This window comes from Saimiri boliviensis, chromosome 15 (genome assembly GCF_048565385.1).
Source record: "Saimiri boliviensis isolate mSaiBol1 chromosome 15, mSaiBol1.pri, whole genome shotgun sequence".
In the NCBI taxonomy this organism is placed as follows: Eukaryota; Metazoa; Chordata; class Mammalia; order Primates; family Cebidae; genus Saimiri; species Saimiri boliviensis.
This window is the reverse complement of record NC_133463.1, coordinates 35,676,022-35,696,595: the sequence shown is the minus strand read 5'-3', so window position 1 is coordinate 35,696,595 and position 20,574 is coordinate 35,676,022. Positions and strand designations below refer to the sequence as shown.

The window sequence follows — 20,574 nt, the reverse complement described above, 5'->3', positions numbered from 1 at the left end:
AAAGCAACAAGATTCTCCTTTCCATTCTATTCTCTAGTCTATCATTGGCAAGGTCTGTACATGATATATGTAGTGGTCAAAAAGCCAGCGAAGTCACAGAAAAAAAAAAAAAAACACAAGTAAGGCCTTTATATACTTGTATCTGGGTACATCCATAATGTTACTGGGCATGGACAAATAATTTATTGCACATATACATTCAGCAGAAATTAATATAACATACAGTGAGATACACAAAAACAACCAAAACACTTGCAGATGAAGATTAATTATATCAAAAGTAAACTAACTGATTTTTTTTTTCAGAGATGGGCCAGGCATGGTGCCTCATGCCTGTAATCCCAGCACTTTGGGATCAGTTGAACTCAAGAGTTCAAGAACAGCTCGGGCAACATGGTGAAACCCTTTCTCTACAAAACAATACAAAAATTAGCTGGGAGTGGTGGTATGTGCGTGTAGTCCAAGCTACTCAGGAAGAGGCCATAGTAGGAGTTTTGCTTGAGTACAGAAGGCAGAGGTCACAGTGAGCCAACTCTCTGAGACTCTTCCCATTGAGACTTTGTCTCAAAAAAAAAAAAAAAAAGAGAGAGAGAGATGGCGTTTCATTCTGTTGCCCAGGCTGGAGTACAGAGTCATGATCATAGCTCATTGCAGGCTTTAATCCCTCAGCCCATATCATACTCCTGCTTCAGTTTCCCAAGTAACTGGGAATATAGGTGCATGCTGTCACACCTGGCTAATATTTTGTAGCAACGGGATCTCACTGTGTTGCTCAGGTTGGTCTTAAACTACCAGCTTCAAGCAATCCTCCCAAACTGCTCAAAATACAGGTGCCAGCCACTGGCTTGGCCTCATTATTTTTCAGTAAGTTCAGTGTGCCACGGATTTGTTACAGTGCACTAAATACTTACATAACACAAAGAAAACATTCATTGTTCATTTAAGAATTTTATATCCTACAAATATCTATGACTAAGTTCAAACTAAGCTTTTCATTCCTTTAACAACAACAACAAAAATTCTAGATTATGAATGACTTTGAAAACAAAGACTCTTTCTGGAACAAAGCCTGGCACATAAAGAACCTTTAGTATATACTTGTGGAATGAACTAATTAATTAATTAATCTTTATTTCTTACCAGTTGGGTCTCGGGCATCCTATTCGTCGAGATGTGTCCTTACAGATGAGAAGACAATTACAAGGGCATCTAACATATTTCTTCCCTGTTGGAGGGTTTTTGATTGGCTGGATAAGGGAAGAAAACATAAACACAGCAATTAACCAAAGTAGAGACTGTCAAAGTTTGTGTTTAAAAAGGAATTAATTCCATCAAAACTAATGAAATGTATTGCTTTCATGACTTAAGATTTTATTTTATGATTTTTCCATAAACCATATAAAGTCAAGTACTCATGTTTTGCAGTTCTTCAAGACACAGTAATCACTGGCTGACCTTTTAAAAAAACTTTTCTAAAGAGAAAAAAATTAAAATGCCAAAGATAAAATTAATATTTAATTGCAGATTTCCAGAGATCAAAATTCTTTTTTTTTTTTTTTTGAGACAGAGTTTCGTTCTTGTTACCCAGGCTGGAGTGCAATGGTGCGATCTCTGCTCACTGCAACCTCCGCTTTCTGGATTCAAGCAATTCTCCTGCCTCAGCCTCCCGAGTAGCTGGGATTATAGGCATGTACTATCATGCCCAGCTAAATTTTTTTGGATTTTTAGTAGAGACAAGGTTTCACCATGTTGACCAGGATGGTCTTGATCTCTTGACCTCATGATCCACCTGCCTCGGCCTCCCAAAGTGCTGGGATTACAGGCTTGAGCCACCGTGCCCGGCCCAAAATTTAATATATAAAGCCTAACTACGAAGGGAATGTATTTCAGCTAAACCAGTATATGTTTTGCTATTTTATTACTTAAAACTATAAAAATATTGCTGAAAATGTAGTTGCTCCCCAAAGCTTAATTTTTTTTTTAAAAGGAAAGATGTTCTTCAATCTTTTAAACATTTCTAATTACTATCAACTAAATTAAATAAAATGTGAAACCATTTGTAAACACTTGGCACAGATGCTAATAACAAATTTATAATCACCAAAGCCCAAAAAACAATAGTGACATCTTACAGACATAAAATAACTTTAAATAATTTTCCACATGACTAGGACAAAGTTTATAACTGTAATGAAGTTTAGTATACAGTATTTTCATTTTAGTGAAAACCAGAAAGGATGTAGTTGTGATATGGATAGATATTGAAGTCATATATACATAACTGCCAAGCTCAGTCTAGTTTTTGAGAGTAAAAAGCCAAAAGGTATTATATTTAAATTCACCATGAAATTTTCTTAATGAGGTTAGCTTTAAACACAGGCAGGTATCCTATGATGAAAAAGAGACAGAAGAAAAAACAGAAAAAAGAGCACCATATTTGTATCCAGCCCATATATACTTTTAAGTAACATTATTGAAGTACTTCCTTTAGAAATAAAATGTCAAATAACACTTTCTGTTTTTATTAATGGAAATCTCCACTTACTGTAGCTTCATTGCAAACTGTGCACTTAACCACATGCTGGTGAAGCTTGCCATCCAAATTGATTAGTGATTGGCACACACGGCAGTTTATTACTGGAATACCACTGGCATCTGGACTGGCAATGGCTGTATATGGAGGTGGGAGTTCCGCTGAAAAGATGTTAGTCACTGAATCAGAGTCTCAGAGAAATTGCTATGGCTGGTTTGAGTACAGAAGCAATAAAAGTAAAGAAGAAACAATCAAGATTTTCCCATGTTCTTTTATTTATTTTTCAAAGCTAACCAACTTATCCTACTTTTAGAACATAAACATCTTTGAGACTCTTATCAAGTAAAATAATTCTTAACTGATAAAGTCTAAATCATGTTTGCCTACATCTATCCCAATAACCCAGTTTCCTTTTACTAACTTATACTCAAAATATCACTTCATTCCTATTAGTAAATTCATACAGTCTCTACTAGGAGGGTGGTGATTTATGCCTACAATAAAAATCTTACACTAGTGATCTGACTACCAGGAAATAAAAATGATGGATGAAAGCAAAGTTTTAAAATTGCTTATCTATACATACAAATTATATATAGCTACATAATTATGTAGCATGACAGCTACATAATTTGTATGTATAGATAAGCAATTTTATACTGGAACCAGTATAATGTCTGCTGGCTATGACAATAATAAAACCAGGATTCTGGAGGAAGTCAAGAAGAAACGAAAATGAACCTAAGAAAACTAAACTACTCAGCATGGAACAAAAATGGGAACCATGTTAATTTCAGACACAAAACAAAAATAAATTTAACAAATTTTAGTTTCTAATTTTACCTATCATTAAAAATGTAAGAAATGCACCAAAGTGTTTGTGATTTTAAAAAAACAGCATGTGGGATTAAAAACTTCAAAAACCATAACAACAACAAGCACAAAAAGTATGGGGAAACCGATGAAACAAGAGTAGCAAAACGTTGATAGCTGATGAATATAATGACATGGAAGGTCATCTTTTCATGCTATTTCTGTATATGTTTTAATATTCTCATAATATAATGACACACACACACACAAAGTGTTTTTTCAAGAGTCCTAATGTTGACTCAGTGACTAAAGACTAGAGTCCCAGTTTCAAAATCAAGTATCTACCAGAGTGTATATTTGTTACAAAAGTCTAAGAAAAGAAATCCTGATATACTACTCTGGTGTGGGATTTCTAAAGGAGACTACCCAACCCCTTCCTGTAACTATTTCAACTATAGGAATAGAAGACTTTTTCAAGGCAAAGTTTTGTCTTGGGTCATTTAGAAATGGCCACACTCTAACACACGATTGAAGCACAAAAGAGAACTGATGTCTCAAGAGGCTTCTCTAACACTGTAAAGTATAATCACAATATCTAATCTTATAAGAACTATTTTTGAAATAGAGGGTTTTTTTAATCTACTGTATTAGAATCTAAACTTTGTGACATTTTAAAAAGAATTAGAGCATAAAACATTCTGGTATGTTTAAAATGCATATATTTCCACCTGATCCTTGGGTTATGATATAGAATTTTTTTCAGACTTCTAAGGATTAGCAACAAGTGGTATTCATTCAAATGATTCATAAGACAAATTTTTGCAGCAGCTAAGGTTCTGAAAGAGGCCACTTTGAAACTGTAATATGCTCACATTTCTGGGAGGCTTAGAACACTGCCAAACAATGAAATGGAAAAGAAGCCGTACATGTCTTAAATTATAAAAATAGCTTTAAATCCTTGAAAAGAATTTGAGCTTGATGCAGAATGACCTGTAATGTATTAATCAAGAAGATAAAAACAGGCTAAAGGAACAATGAGTCAACAGTATACTTAAGGCCTTACAGTTTTCAGATTACTTTGTCAGATCTCAATAAAGAAGGCATTTTTCTGAGGGAAAGAATATGTACCTCACTAGAAATTCAAGACACACTGCTTGGTATATAATCATGAATATTGTTTTAATAATTATTTGCAGTAACATGAATAAAAGTGCTTCCTCTCTGGCCTTTTCCTTGAGTTGTACAGAAAAATTATGTAGTTCTCTAATAATCCCAGGTCTCTAACTTACACAGAATGATAGAAAGGGAACTTAAACGCAAGACAATTTTATAAAGAAAACAAGGGCAATGGAGGTGAGAGGAGGAAGTGAAAATTGCTACACTACATAAAAGGATGCTCCTAAGCTTTGCTCAAAGCTTTGCTACACTCCAAAGCTTTGCTTAAAGAAATTTCTGAAGAAAATTTCACAAGGTTATCTTAACAATCATTAAAAGTGCATTAGAGCCAGTAAAATCCTGTGATTTTTTTATTCTAAGTTTGTACTACATGATTTTTACTCTGCAAAAAAAGAAAAGCCTTCAATGACAAAAATATGCTCAAGTCTACTCTTTTGGAGAGTTGGGAAGTGGAGGGACATGGACAGAACAACCAGTGAGATTATAAATCTAATATGAGAGAGATAATAAGCTCCACAAGGCCAGGTGCACATCTGGCTTGTCTATAGCTACTTCACCTGTGCTTGTCATAATGCCTGGTCTATGATGATGCTTACTAAATATGTATTGAATGGTTGAATAATAAATCAGGGAATCACTAAAATTTATTAGACATATCTATTTCTCTTGGAAAAATAAAAGTATTACATTGGTGCAAAAGTAACTGCGGTTTTTGCTTTCAAACGGCAAAAACCACAATTACTTTTCCACCAACCTAGTATATTAATCCTACTTTCCTTGCAGAGGAGCTAAGGTCCTAGCAAGAGAGTGCAGCTTCATGGAAAACAAGGCTTTCTTTTATATACAAGACTACCCTTTCCAAATAATGCACTGAGAGAGGTGAAGTAGTCAGGAGACACTGGCCTGGCCCACCAGATAATGGAACCGATCCAAGAGATCAATAGAATGGCCGATGTTGCAACCTAAGTGCTACAATAAACAGTGCTTCCCAGCCTTTCATTTCAATGTTCTATCCATTACCTCAGCCTTAAACTGATTTAGACAGAGATATTTCTTGTATTTTGGCCTCTCCCTATCACTCAGGTTTTACCCCAAGGAAACATTTACTTGTAGCTCCATCTCCTCTTAAAAAGGACTTATGATTCTGGAGATTCCACAGTTAGTAAACCTACAATAGTTAGATTAAAGTTATTAATTTAAATGATCAATAATTAGATTATAGAGTAAACCTATAATAATTAAATTAACTTAGATTTATTCCTTTTGTCTCTTTTTACTTTGGCATAATCATAGCTCACTACAGCCTTGAACTCCTAGGCTTAAGTGATTTTCCCGCCTCAGCTTCCTCAGTATGCCTATATTTTCACTTTAAAATTGCAGATCACCACTATGATACCTATTTTAAATTTCTGTACTACATTAAAAAGTTCACTGTAATCTTAGAACTTGGGATCATTAGATATTAAAAGTCACAAAAATTTCTCATTTTGGAAGAGTCTTGTTATCTAAACAATGGTTATTTTTCTCTATGGGGTTTGCCTAAATTAAAAAGCTTTTTTCCTCCATGTGAGCAGTATTTGTTAGTCTAGTAGTCCTTAATCCTAAAAAAAAACTCCCTCAAAGCTCCAGAATAGAACAATGTTAGAAATTCAAACAATATTTGGAATTACAAAGTCTAATTTATTTATTTTACAAAGGAGAAAACAAACCCAGAGATTCTGACTTTTTCAGGGTTATACAGAACTTGAGCAAAGTCAAGAGCTGACTCCTGTCCTAGAGGTCTCTCCACAATTTAATAGCTGTCTCCCTAATTAAATAATAACTTATCATAGGGAAAAGATTTAAGGACCAATGGGTTTTTTTGTTTTGTTTTGTTTTGTTTTTTAGGAACAAGCAAACATCTGGTAATATAGATTTCTGGAGAATGAGATCTTGGTTAAAGAGAATTAAGAGGAGGAGGAGAAGGAAGAATCAGGGTGGTGGGAAATTAGAGTATTTTTTTTAAATGATTCTTTTTTAAAAAAGAATCATAGTAAAAATTTCATAGAAAAATGGACTCATAAAAGGGAGACAATGATAGCTTATGGATCATAAGGCATACATAATGATCTTTCTAAAACACTCAAAAGGAACCATTATATTCTGTAAACCCACAAGTGATCAGATTACATTTTCCTATCACAAACATTTACCTCATTTATCTATTTTATGCCAAAGAGCCCCTCTGTCTTGCTAATTCATCCTGGTGTATTAATCCATATTTCATTTTTTTTTTCTCAGATACATCCTCCAGTATTTTAGATTGAAATTGTTTTGTTGGATTGCTCTGACCTTTATTATCTCAGTTATTCCTTTATATGTCTCCTCAATGGCAATATTTGCCAGTTTAATTCACTTACTACATTAGTAGCCTCTATATGCAGTCCTTCAGGCTCTTGACAAACATGCTGTATCAAAATTGAAAATGACATCAGCTTAAAATGAAAGCTGTTTTATGATTATAAGAGAAGCAAGAAAAGTATAAAAGGTCAGCCTTTGAGGAAAGCCTGACTTTTCTCCTCTAATTTTCATTGCAAGGATTCGTTTTCCCTAGGATCTTCATGCAGAATGTAGGTTAGGGACAGACTGAGCTTGTCCACTATGGGTTAGCTGTCAAACCTCTCCAATCCAGTTCAATACAGAACAAAGGAAGACCACTTTCTGCTCCTCCCCATCTTTGAAACGAAAGAAAACTGCTTTAGGAGACTCAGGTTCTCCCAGAACAGTGACATTCTTGGAAAAAGTAATCTGGCTGGAGACAGGTTGTAAGGGAAATGTGCTAGTTATCAGGGTACTGACTCTCAGTTCGAAATCCACCCTTGCTCTCTTTTGTGATGCTGGAGTTGGAACTCTGCAAACCACATTTTGGTTTTTGTCAGCTGGCTCCAGGTTATGATCTTAATAGGAGGTGATATTGGGAGGCTGCGTGGGTGGAGGAGGAATAAAGGACTTATTCCTTCTATTTGTTATCTGTTCCAAATATGCTTGCTGTTTCTCTGAACATCACCCTAGGAGTACTACTTCACCCTGGAAGCAACAGTTCTTTCCCCTAAGAACACTGAAGCCAGTTTACAGTTTGCAGCATTTGCGAGAAGCAGTTTCCTTGTGTAGAACCTCACACCAATCAGACAGTGCTCCTTCCCAGGGTATACAAAGTCTTTCTCCAGAGTTAAGAGACACCAGCACAACCTGGCTACTAGCTTCTTCAGAAGTCATGTTTCAGTTCTGCAGGACCTTTCATCTAAGTTACTAAGTTTTAATAATTTCAATCTCTTCCCTTTGTTCTCTCAGCCCTAGTAGTGGCAGTTGCTTCTTGTTATCTCCTTGATACCTTAGAGTAACATGTTTACCTTACAGTTACCTAGTTAATAACTTTATACTTGGTTAATGATTCTTTATATTAAATTCTATTGTATGGTTTCTATCTTCTGACCAGTCCTGACTGATATATAAATTCATATCAGAAGTGATCTTAGGAAACAATTCTTCAAAAATGGAATTGGAAAAGTAGCTTGGTGAATTTGAGCTTAAATGCTATGCCAAACTCCTTACCAGTGGGAAATGGGATGGTAGTAAACTATGGCACATGGGTGCCATCCTGATGCATCAGATTGTGATATCTGTAGTTGATTGTGATATCTGTGACTCCTTCACTTGAGCATTATGGTAGTAACAATTATTATATAGCCTATGATGTGGATGGATCCTTATGAATGCACTGGGCCTCTACAGACAATGGGAAGCTCAGGTCTTTTAAATTCTCAGGTCAAGTCACGGTTAGAGAACTAGAGAATGTCTATTTCAGCCTTAAAAGTATCATTTGTAATAAACAAAGAGAATTTATTGTTGGAAATCAAACAGAAACATTAATTGTGCAAATTGCAAAATTATAACGTCAAGTAATTCCACAGCCTTACCATGTAAATCCACAGCCTTACCAAGTTTCTCATTCAAACTTGGGGCATTGATTGCAAAGAAGTAGAACTGTAAAACTTGGAATGGGACAATCTGATTGTATCCAAACAGAGCTGAAAATCTTAAACTCCTGAGTCACTCTGAGCCTCCATTGCAAGTGGAAAATATATTTCCCTCTTGTGCCTAAGGCTTTCCTTTCTGGAAAACTCTGTAGTGACCTTGCCTGAGACAGTTGCCTTATTAACTGTTCTTGAAAATCCACCCTCAAATCCCTTTCTGTCTAAAGATCCATAACTAAGGTCAAATCTCAACATATTTCAGAAGAGAAAATACAAAATCTAATTCAGTAAGAGGCAGCTTCTAAATAAAATAATTGCAACATTTTCATAATATGTATTTTCAGAAACCTGGAGAATACTTGTGAAGTGGATCCTAAGGGTGATAAACGAAAGATAATAAAACACAGTAATGAATTTAGTGAGATTTTCTGAATTCAATGCTTGTTTTAAAGCTAGAAGTAGCTTTAATTATTTACTTATTGGTTAATGAGACTTGGTCTTACATTTAATGAGGCTAAGATGCTAGAATATCCCTGACATGATACAGAAAATGCAATCAAAGGCATAGGGAGTTAGGAATGTTGAAATGGATTTATCATATGAAACCTGCATACTTATACCTCACTACATCCCCTTAGAAGGCCGAGAGCATACTCCCTTCACTAAGGCATCAATAAATACATTATTTAGAGGAGCACATGCATCCTGCTGTGGTTTCTCTCCAATGCAGACCAGACATTACAGTATGAGATGACTCCATTGAGATGTACTGCCTGATTTCAATGGGGATCATGAAATCCTGGAGTAACAGGCTAAATAGCAGCAATTAAACACCTAATACAGGTGGGTGCATTTATCGCAAAAAGAAGTAATGGATATTAGAATATTTTGAGGACTTTTGACAGTGGCTAATTGAAATTAGCCTAGAACTGAAATGGACAGGGTTATCTGCAAAAATGTTGCTTGGATGTATGTGTTAGAAAAAACTCTAGGTATTTTAACCAGCAATCCAACTTTGGTAGCCACAAGAAAGAGTCACAATCTTTCAATCAGTTTCTAACAAAAGTAGGTTCAGAACGTACTGTAAATCTTCCTTCAGACTTTCTGCCAAGAGACCAGAGGCTATTTGCAAAACTGTCGACTGGAGAAAAGAAAATACTCAGATGGTTCAGCAATTACTAGAAACTGGTGGTTAAACAGTGCTAATTCCAGAGGGACTCAAAGTGGCTATCAGGTGATAGATGACATCTTAGGCCAGATCCAACTCACAGTGGTCACAGTAGATATGGGGATCCAGTCTGAAGTTATTTTATGAGTTCTGAATATACAATTGGAACAAACATTTTTGGCAACCAGTAAAATTGTACCTTCACCTTGAATCTGGGTAGTTTGTAACTGCTTTGACCAATAGACCATGGAAGAAATGATATTATAGTTGACTTTTGAAGCTGGGTCATAAAAGACCATATGGCTTCCACTTAGGTCATCTTGTATTCAGGCATGTCTGATAGTTTTAATAATGACCTATGTCCTCATTAAGGGATGTTAGCTAATCCAAATATGACTTTTGCTAAGCCTGGCAAAGAAGTTTATATAGAGAACTAGAACATGACTACCAAATTATATAAATTTGGAAAATGCTTTTGTTACAAAATTTTAAAATAATTTAAGATTAGTTTATAAAATCCATACAGCTAATAGAAATCAGTGTTTATTTGGGATATGTCCAACGGTCTAAAATGTGTCTGAAAATCTCACTTTAAGTCTCCTCACTATCATTTTTATATATAGTTTCTCCTCTGGATAGTCAATCTTAGCACTTAATCTCTCAAACAATAAAATGTCATATTTTAACATGCTTTCTTCTGAATTCTCCCTCTGTAGAAATCACATGTTCAAATGTCAAAAAATTAAGGAACTTTCTTGTATACTGTTTTAAAATCTGTATTATAGATTGACTAAGCCTAAGTATCTCAACAAAATATGAGAGGAAGAAAAATTTTGCCATTGCCTTTAGAAGTAAATGCTTAGAATAAAATGCCCTAATCAGTCATGCAGTGTATGCGAATATATTCTACAGAGAAATAAAACAGTGCATGCTAGTTGGGCTTCTGATTTTTAAAAGAGTCATGTAACATCCTTAATCTTCAATGTGCTATCTTTCCCATTTCTAAAAGCATACTGGAAGGAATAGTTATTTAGATGAAAGAGGAATACTGGAAGTAAAAGAGAGAGGTAAGAAAGGATAACAAGCATGTTTATTTTAAAGTTATAGATAGATTTTCCTAAGCGTGTCCAGCTTCCTAAGAACTGTGTCATAAAATATAAAAGCCAAAGGAAACATAATGAACCACTCCTTTCATAAACGTGGGAAACTGAGGTCCTGAGATATAAAGTAACAATTCCAAGGCCCAACAGGTAGTAACTGGCAGAGATAAGAAGCCTCAGGTCCCAAGCCAAACAATACCTGGTGGTGGATTTCTCTGAGACTATATAGGGAGTTAGTTATATAATACTTGCACAATGCATCTGAAGTCCAGAAAAAGGACCCATGCTCTTTGCTTTTTTCACATTTGGTTGTTGTTCTTTCAGAAGAAAAGAAACTCACTTTACAATAGCAACTGGAAAAGAAAAAATCTAGAAAAGTTCAAAAGCAATATAAACTCCTTTGCACACCTCACTACCACCAAATTTTTTTCTAAAATAGTATAGAAACCCTAATGAAAGAACAGAAAACAGCAGAAAGAATATATTCCTTTCCAGGAGTTACTAAAGAAATGCTGTTTCCAGTTTATTCAAATACTTCTTACTCATTATAAAAATGAAGCACAGACCAGGTGTGGTCAAACCTGTAATCTGAGCACTTTGGGAGACTGAGGCGGGTGGATCACAAGGTCAGGAGATTGAGACCATCCTGGCTAACACGGTGAAACTCCATTTCTACTAATAACAAAAAATTAGCCTGGCATGGTGGCACGTGCCTGTAGTCTTAGCTACTCAGGAAGCTGAGGCAGGAGAATCACTAGAACCTGGGAGGCAGAGGTTGCAGTGAGCCAAGATCGCGCCACTGGACTCCATTCTGAGTGACAGGGGAGACTCCATCTCAAAAGAAAAGAAAAGAATCATAGGCCGGGTGCAGTGGCTCACACCTGTAATCCTAGCACTTTAGGAGGCCAAGGTGAGGGGATCATTTGCTGTCAGGAACTCGAGACCAGCCTGGCCAACATGGTGAAACCCCATCTCTACTAAAAATACAAAAATTAGTTGGGCATGGTTAGGGTGCCTGTAATCCCAGCTACTCCAGAGGTTGAGGTAGGAAAGTCGCTTGAACCTGGGAGGTGGGAGTTACAGTGAGCTGAGATAATGCCACTTCATTCCAGCCTGGCCAACAGAGTGAGACTCCATCTCAAAACAAACAAACAAAAACACAAAACACCTGAGCACAAAGGTGTATTCAGGATTATCTGCTTTTCCCAAAATGGAAGTATTAAGGTTTCCATTTAGAAACCTTAATACTATCACTTCCCAGATAGTTGCTTATTGCCCTCAAAGATAGTTTTGAACATCCATCCTGCTAACTTTCTTCTCCAATATCTATATCTACCTGACTAACATTTGTATGCATTTGGCAAACCTTGCAAAATTTTAACAGAATGTTCTACCCTATAAGTTTTACATTCTTTAAGAGTCTGCACAGTCCTTGGAAATAAACAGGAAGTTGAGAGCATCATCTCCCACCCCAGGAAAATGCTATTGTACATTTAATAAGTAAATGTTGAATGAAATTTGCTCTCTAACCCTAAGGTTTACTCAGATTCCAAATTTGTACAACAAACTGCCTAATCCACATTTCTAATTGAACGATTAGGTGTTTCAAACTCAACATGTCTGAAACAGAATAGTGATTTCCACTGTCCTTCTCTGACCTCCCACACACATGGCCAACTCTTCTTACTGTTTGCCTATCTCAGATATAATATTTTACCTACTTAGTTGGGTCATCTTGGAAGATTTGTTATTCCTTTCTTTCCAGTGACTCAACCCATCAGTAAGTCCTGTTTAACATACATCCTGACACCAACCACACCTCCATGCTTCCATCACTTGTATCCTGGTTTAGACCACTATGATCTCTTGCCTCTTCTGCTCTAACAGCATCCTGATTAGTGTCATATCTTATTAGTCTGTTCTCCTCCACACAGCAACCAAGAGTGATTTTCTTAAAAAGTAAAGTGTTTTATGTCTCTCCTTTGCTCCAACCTCTCCATGGCTTCTCATTATCCTTCGGACATAATCCCTTCTCCAGCAGATGGAATAGAAATCTCTCCCAGGCTTCCCCCATCTACACCTCTCACCTCCTCTGACTCTTCTGCTCTCCCCTAAGTCACCATGCTCTAACCCACTGTCCCTTGTTTTTGTTTGTTTGTTTATTTATTTATTTATTTATTTATTTATTTTTGAGACAGCATCTCACTTTGTTGCACAGGCCAGAGTACAGTGGCACAATCGCAGCTTACTGCAGCCTCAAACTACTGGGCTCAAGAGATCTTCCAGCATCAGGCTCATAAGTAGCTGGGGCTACAGGCATGAGCTGCAGCGCCCAGCCTCCTCTTTGTTTTTAAAATAGTAAGTGTTATACTTGCTGTTCCCGTTGCCTGGAGGACTCTTTCAGGAAATCTTCCAAAGGCTGATACAACTCATGTTTCAGGTCTCTGGGTGATTGCTATCTCTGAGTTGTCTTTCCTGGACAACCATCTCAAATATTTCCCATTCAAACAGTTACTTTCCACCCTGATAGGTTGCTTTATTTTCTTCACCCTCTGAAATTATAATGCTTACTGTATGTATCTCCCATAGGAATGTAAGCTCCAATACATGGAATATTATAATAGGCATTCAAGTATTTCAAAGGATGACTGAATGAATGAAACATTTCTTGATTAATATTTTAAAGATGCTCAGTATAGACCGAAGGAAATGTGGGCATTATAAAACAGAGTAAAAGAATTCTGGAGACTGATCCCTACAGAATAATAAAAAAAGACTGTAACAGCAAATGAGCTCACCACCACACTGGAAAGCTAGAAGCAGATCTATTTGCCAATGTGTGGTCTCTATTTTTCCTTGATGAGGATATTGCCTCAGTGAAGCAAATTTTGATTCAAGAACCATTTTGAAAAAAAAAAATCCCTTAAATGGAGCATTAGCATAACACAACAGGCTTCTCATATTGTGCAAGACCCTGCTTGCTCAGTATCACAGCAGATGAACATTCTACTAGGGCTTGGGAGAGCTTCAGGAAGCTGCTCTCAAACATCTGCATCTTTTTTCCTCATTGTGACAACTTGGCTTCCAGTGGGTATCCAAATCCTTGGCAAATAAAGTGATAATTTATCCTAAACTTAAAGTGGGTTTTGCATGTGCTAAGGCTCCCTGAATCTGTGTCCTCTCTTCCTTCCAAACCACAGACAACCTTACACTCTGCGAGTATGCTGGGAGACTCAGAAATTTAAAAGACTGCCAAAATATATTCAATCTATCTAGCTCAGTAAAAGTCTAGTCTAGTGTAGAACATAGTTAAAAATGAACTAAGACTTTATCTAACTTTAAACTAAGACACTATCTCTAACCTTAGATTTCTCCAGGTATAGGACAGAGAGTCACTAAAAATAAACCTTATTTACTGTAGGATTTCTAAGAAATCACAAGAGTACATATTAAATAACATGTCTTAAAACCAGGAGGCAATTTATTTTATTTTTCTACACACTGAAAACATTTCCTCAAACAATTTCAAGTTTACATTTTTTTTTAAAGGTGAAAAGGATACGGTAATGTCTTCTAAAAAACAATTATGATAACTATGCTCCATAGAGAATCTAAATGAGTTTCAGAGCAAAGGAATATTAACTTTTTTATTGATGTTAAGCAGCTTTGAGGTCAGTTTGCAAGTAAAATTCTATTGGAATATTACATTAGATGGAAATAGATAATTGTTCAATTCTTTAAAAAGAACTTGAATATAAACAAATATAAACAATTGTCACTAAAGTCCCTAATGATCTCCATGACAGTAACTTCAAAAGACATTTTTGGTCCTTATCATCTTTGGTCTTTCTTAAACTTTTACATGATGACTCCTTTCTTGAAGTATTTTCTTGTTCTTGATTCTGTGATATTATCTTCTCCTGATTTTTGTACCACCTTGCTGGCAGCTACATTCACCTTCCTCTCCGTAGTCATTAAACATGAGGGTTTTTCAAAGCTTTGTCAAGGCTCTCTCCTTTCCTTGGATTACTCTTTCTCCCTAGGTTATCTCATATGGAGCTTCTCGAACTTCTTCATACTGTGGTACACAGAGAACATGACAATGTGTGTACAACTTCTTAACACTGGAGGTCTCTGGGCCTGGTGTGGTGGCTCACGCCTGTAATCCTAACACTTTGGGAGGCCAAGGTAGGCAAATTGCTTACACCCAGGAGTTTGACACCAGCCTGGGCAACTTGGTGAAACCCCATCTCTATAAAAAGTGCAAAAAAATTAGACAAGTGTGGTGGCTACTCAGGAGGCTGAGGTGGGAGGATCATTTGGGCCTGAGAGGTTGAGGCTGCAAAGAGCTATGATTACACCACTGCACTCCAGCCTGGGCAACAGAATGAGGGGAAAAAAAAAAAAAGAACGAGTGGCCTAAAGCTTTTAATCACTGCCTTAGCACATATCTGTTTCATCACAGCACATCCTATGGCACACTGGTAGGGCCCTGGGTAGTTCTGAATCAACATCCATGTATTTAGCTATCACCAATATGCAAATAACAGACAATTATATATATTCAGCCCAGGCTTTGTTTCTTAGTCCTAAGAAATAAAGGCTAAGAAGAAATGTGACAATTGGATCTACAGGTCCACATTTTGTCCCAACCGGACCTGTAGATCCAATTGTCACATCTCTTCTTAGAGATGTTGGGACCAAACAGGGACCTATACATACAATTGTCACATCTCTTCTTGGATATTTGAAAGGATCTGTAATACTTCATGTCTAAAACTAAGTTTATTATCTGTGTGCCCCAAAACTTGGTCCTACTCTGGTGCTCTCCATCTTAGTGTGGGTAATCACAGCATGGAGTTGTATGGCCAGAATTCTAGGAGATATCCTTCTCCTTCACTCCCACGTGCAACCCATCATCAAGCCCTGTTCAATCCACCTTCTTAATATCATCCCTTATCTCTCCATCTGTACAACCACCTGAGTCCAAGCTACCAAAATAGTTCACTTAAATTGCCCAAATTACTACAGTAACCAAGGAAGTCATCTATCCTTGTCTACTCTAGCCAATCCTCTAATTCATTTTCTAATCTATAGAGTGATTTAAATAGTAATAATAAAGATTTAATCCAGTCATCCCTTTGCTTATGGCAATATTCCTTAACATGACCAACAATACCCTGGATGGACTGATTCATATTCATTATTCTGGTCATCTGTTGCTGCAGAACAAGTTGCCCATATGCGATTGTAGTAAGAATTTGGCTAGGGCTGGAGTCATTTGAAGGCTTAATTGGGCTTGGCATCCAAGATGGCATCTCCCTTCAAATGTCTGAGGGATAGTCAGACATCTTTCTACATGGCTAGTTTCAGGTTCCATAAAGCATGGCAGCCTCAGGGTGTTCCAATTCTTACATGACAAGTTACTTTCCCCAGAGTTTACTCTACAAAATAAACCAAGACAAAAGCTGTAAAACCTCTTCTGACTTAGCCTCAGCATATCTTCTACCTTATTCGAGAGTCAAAATCCAGTCATAGGATCCGCCCAGATTCAAGGGGAGGAAACTGAATATCAGAAGACATCGTTCTTTTAAGGGGAAAGAGAGCCTTCAGAGCTCTCTCCAATCCCATTTTGCAGCACATTCCCTATTGCTGTTTCCATTTTAGCCACATTGGCCTTCCTTAAATTCCTTGTACTTGCCATACTTCATCCTGCTGATGGCTTTGCCAATACTGCTGTCTTTGCCTAAAATGTTCTTGGGTTACCCCTTTTGCCAGGTTAACTCTTTTCAACTTTCTGATTTCATTCAAGCATGAAGAAAGCCTGCCCCAACTCCCTCAACAAAATTAAAACTTAATTTATACTCTTAAGGTATTGCATCTATTTCCAGCACTGTCTTCATCCCCACTGCGTTTTGCATTTGTTTGTATGATTACATAATTTATTTCTCAATACTCCTAGTACACTGGAAGAGGAGCCATATCTGTTTTTCCTCTCCTGTCACAGACTTTGGCTGGAATTTATTTATTTATTTGCTGAATAATGAAAGAAATAAACTAAGTAAATCAAACTGTCTGCCTCTGTATAACGAATTATTTTCCCTTTATGAATTATAGTGAAGTATATAATCCCATTACCATATTCAATACATAATGAGACAACCCCAGATATAAACAATTTTCACAGAGAAAATCTTAAAAATTCAAAGGTCATATTCTTTTGTTATATCCTACCTACAAAATTAGCAGATATATAAAGGAATCGATCAATACATCAAAACTGTGTAAGTTTTGTGGTATTTCTTTCAATCTCCTTTCAAATGAGCCTAAAAACGTCTTTAATTTTAATTTCTATACCTAAAAAAATATTTCAAGTATACTAAATGAAGCACTGTAAGCAGGGGAAGAGTGATTTCTTACTCTATGCATGAATCCAATACTGACAGCAGAGAACACTAGACACATTCCACTTAGAAACCCACATGGATTGTTACACAGACCACACATGATTTTTCTTGTGCTAAAACCAAACACACAGTACTAACTGTTCTCTGATACATTGTTAATAATCTGTCTAGAAATAAACACTCCACCAACTTTCAACCTGAAATGGACTATTTTATCTTGGAAGTAAGAACTAACATCCCTGTACTTTCGAAGGTAACAGAAAGAGCAAAAGGTTGGATTGGAGAAAATATTCACTAGTTATAGCTTTTACCTTCTTTTTTTAAATAAAAGTCTGATTAACCATAAATGGCATCATGAACTAAAATTCATTATCAGAAAGTGCATTCTATTTCTGATAGAATTCTGTCAACCCTAATGGTTATCAACTACCAAACATATCTGATCTAGGGATAGAATTTTTTTTACAACCTGAAATAATTCAGTCATGTGTTTATTTATTCTTTCTCCCTACTACAATATAGGATATGCAATTGATCACTCTTATCCCCCTAGAGCAGTGTCTGGCACATTGTGCCTTCCAATAAATTAATAAATGAATGAATAGTGGTGGTTTTCTCTCCATAATTAGATCTTGTGTTAATACTCTTGTGCTAATAAATACATTGTAATAAATACTCATAGTATTTATTACAATGCATATTTGTTATTTATGAAGAAAAATATTCTGTCAAAAATGAGAATAAAATGCCTTTAGCTCTCATTGAGGCTTCTTGGTAAGTGTATGTCATATGAAATTAAGAGTTTCTCTAATTATCTAACCTGTCTTATTCACCAATTAAGAAAAAATGTATTCTACCATAAGGCAGAAGAAGGTTTTTGCTAAATCATTGAATTTATCTGGTTGTTAAAAGTTTTCTAGAATGACACTACTTTTTCTCAGTGGCTGAAGTGGAACTTATCCTTGTGAAGTTTAAGGAATCTTACTAGATTAAACAAATATATGGCAAACAATAAAGATGTCTACAAGCAGGTCCCTGAGTGTAACAAAATTAAAAAAAATAATAATTTATCTACTAGTTGAGGGAACAAAAATGGGTTATAGGACAATTACTTAAACTGAAATTTTGTCTCCTAATAAACTTTAAAATATTTTGCCATAAAAGGCTGATGTGATGAAGTTGAAACATTCATTAGCGAGTGTTAAGTCTATTGTATACAGTACAATTTAGATAACAGTAAAATATTCATATCAAATTGGCCCATTAAAGGAAATTCTCTTACCTGGTATCCTCTGATACAAGTTTAATGCTGATCAACAAATATGACTTGTAGGTTTTCTTCAGGCAAGTCTCTGTACCGTATTTCTCAAGCCATGGATCACACTGAATTATTTACAGCTAAACATCTTTTTCCTTTGTTTTGCTTGTTATTAAGTGTGGATTAAGATCTAGATAATTGATTTTGAAGTTGTAAAATGTTAAATAGAAATTTTAATTACTAAGCAAGTTCAGCCTGCTCTACATCAGCTCTAACTTCAGACTTGAACTTAAAAAGTTGTGTTACAAGAAACATGACCTACTTATATTTACAAAATCATTAACTTTTGCTTCTGTGCGTTTTTAAACTTTGCTCATACTCAGCCAAAAGAAAAAGGGAGATGCACTTAACGAACATTGGCAAGTGCCATTTTGACCAATCTTTCCACTAACCTAAGTGTTTTTTTGTTAAGTCTTGCCTTCCATTTTCGTGTAACTCCTGACTCCACCTTATTTCTTTACTATAGTAATCAACTAAAAGGCTAAGAACGATTTTAAAATAAGTCGAATAGTTTGATAGATTCCATATTTCTGCCAATCCCATTGCCATCTCATCTTTTTTTATTCTTGAGAAAAAAAATACAAATATATGTAGTATTAATGTGAGTTACTTTTTACATGTTAATTTCAATCTTACCCAGATATGTATAAAAAATATCCTATCATCCCTATCAGAAGTAAGGGCCTTCCTTCTCATTCACAATTAAATCTAACCGCATACTCCTTAAAAGTAGGAGTAAAAAGGAAGGGCAGGAATTTCAGACATATTAGGAATATCGATTAACTGTATTCGTTTTGGATATGGCAATTCACTGAGTGAACAGAGCACTGTGGGTGAATGGTAGCAGATGCATATTGTTCAAGCTAAAGCCCTTTCAAGGACAGATGCCAAGGTGAGCAAGACTCCTGGTTTCTCAGCAACGGAAAAGGATTTGTGAATGATTGTGAAAGATTTGCACCACCTCCTAGCTTCACTTAGGGGCTGCTTTGAAAACAGCTAAGCACAGCTTGGGAGTTTCATGTCACATCCTGTAGCCCTGGGTAAGAAGTGGTGAAATACAAACACACAACCCCCCCTTCTCCACCACCACCACCACCATCACCACTATCACCACCATCACCATCACCACCAGGAAAGCCCTTCGGAGACGCTATCAGGCAGGCGGGCTCTGCTTGGAAAGGCACAGTCAGCATCCTTCCTCAGCCCAAGCCAGAGGCTCACCTCCACCACCAAGCTAGAGCTTTCAGGTCTTTATCCTTCTGGGCGTTTCCTTGCAAAGTAGAGGGATCTACGCTGGCCTTACCTCTGGGGCTGCTTTCTTGCAAGTACGGTGGGGCGGTGGGAGTGATATTTCCGGAGTGGGATGCTGACAGCAGAGGCGAGCGTTCGTCCACCCCATCAGCAGCCATTACTGCGGCAGCGGCGGGGCCTGGGGAGGCTGAGCCGGGGTTGCGGCCTCGGCAGAGTGGTAACTAATGCTGCTGTCTTTGCTGCCGCTGCTGCTGCTGCTGCTGCTGCTGCCGCCGCCTCAGGGAGGGCCCGGAATGTGTCACAAGGCAGGAGGCGAGGGGAGGAGAGGGGAGGGTGCGGGACCGGGAGGCGAGGGGGAAGGGAAGCGCGCTGGGAGGCTCGGCTGGGGGAGGAGAGAGGAGGGGAGGGAGAAAGAAAGAAAGGGTGAGAGGAGGGGGAGTGGAGGAGAGGGAGCCCAGCTAGCCAGAGAAAGGGGGAACAAACTAGGACCAACTGGGAAACAGGAGGAAGGGAAGATGCTGAGTAACTGAAAGAGGGTCCAGAGTAAATGGGATGGAGGGGGCGGGTCCTTTTCTCTAGGAAAAATGGGTAAAAAGCAGCCTGAAAAGGGCTAGCGAAGAAGAAAGACCTGTGACTTGATTACAGGAAAACTGGAGCAAAAGCAGATTATCAAGTTTATCTCTCCTAGGGAGGAGGAGGGGCTGACTCTTTGCTGTCAAACTTTGCAGCAGTTATATGAAGAAAGCGGCTTCCTGGGGTTATCAATTCCTTCTCAAGGAGTTCTTTTTTTTGTAG

At 37.1% G+C, this 20,574-nt stretch overlaps 1 protein-coding gene across 1 annotated transcript in view; it reads right to left on the bottom strand.

Moving 5' to 3' along the window:
• Positions 1-20,156, bottom strand: part of PIP4P2 (phosphatidylinositol-4,5-bisphosphate 4-phosphatase 2) — a 53,175-nt gene extending 33,019 nt beyond the window's left edge. The window contains exons 1-3 of the mRNA XM_003940517.4: positions 19,832-20,156; positions 2,546-2,694; positions 1,141-1,247 (exon numbers count right to left, since the gene is read on the bottom strand). Coding sequence (XP_003940566.1) covers positions 1,141-1,247; positions 2,546-2,694; positions 19,832-19,937 — 362 coding nt within the window. The 5' untranslated portion in view covers positions 19,938-20,156. The remainder of the gene's footprint in view (positions 1-1,140; positions 1,248-2,545; positions 2,695-19,831) is intronic.
• Between the last annotated feature and the right edge of the window lie 418 nt (positions 20,157-20,574).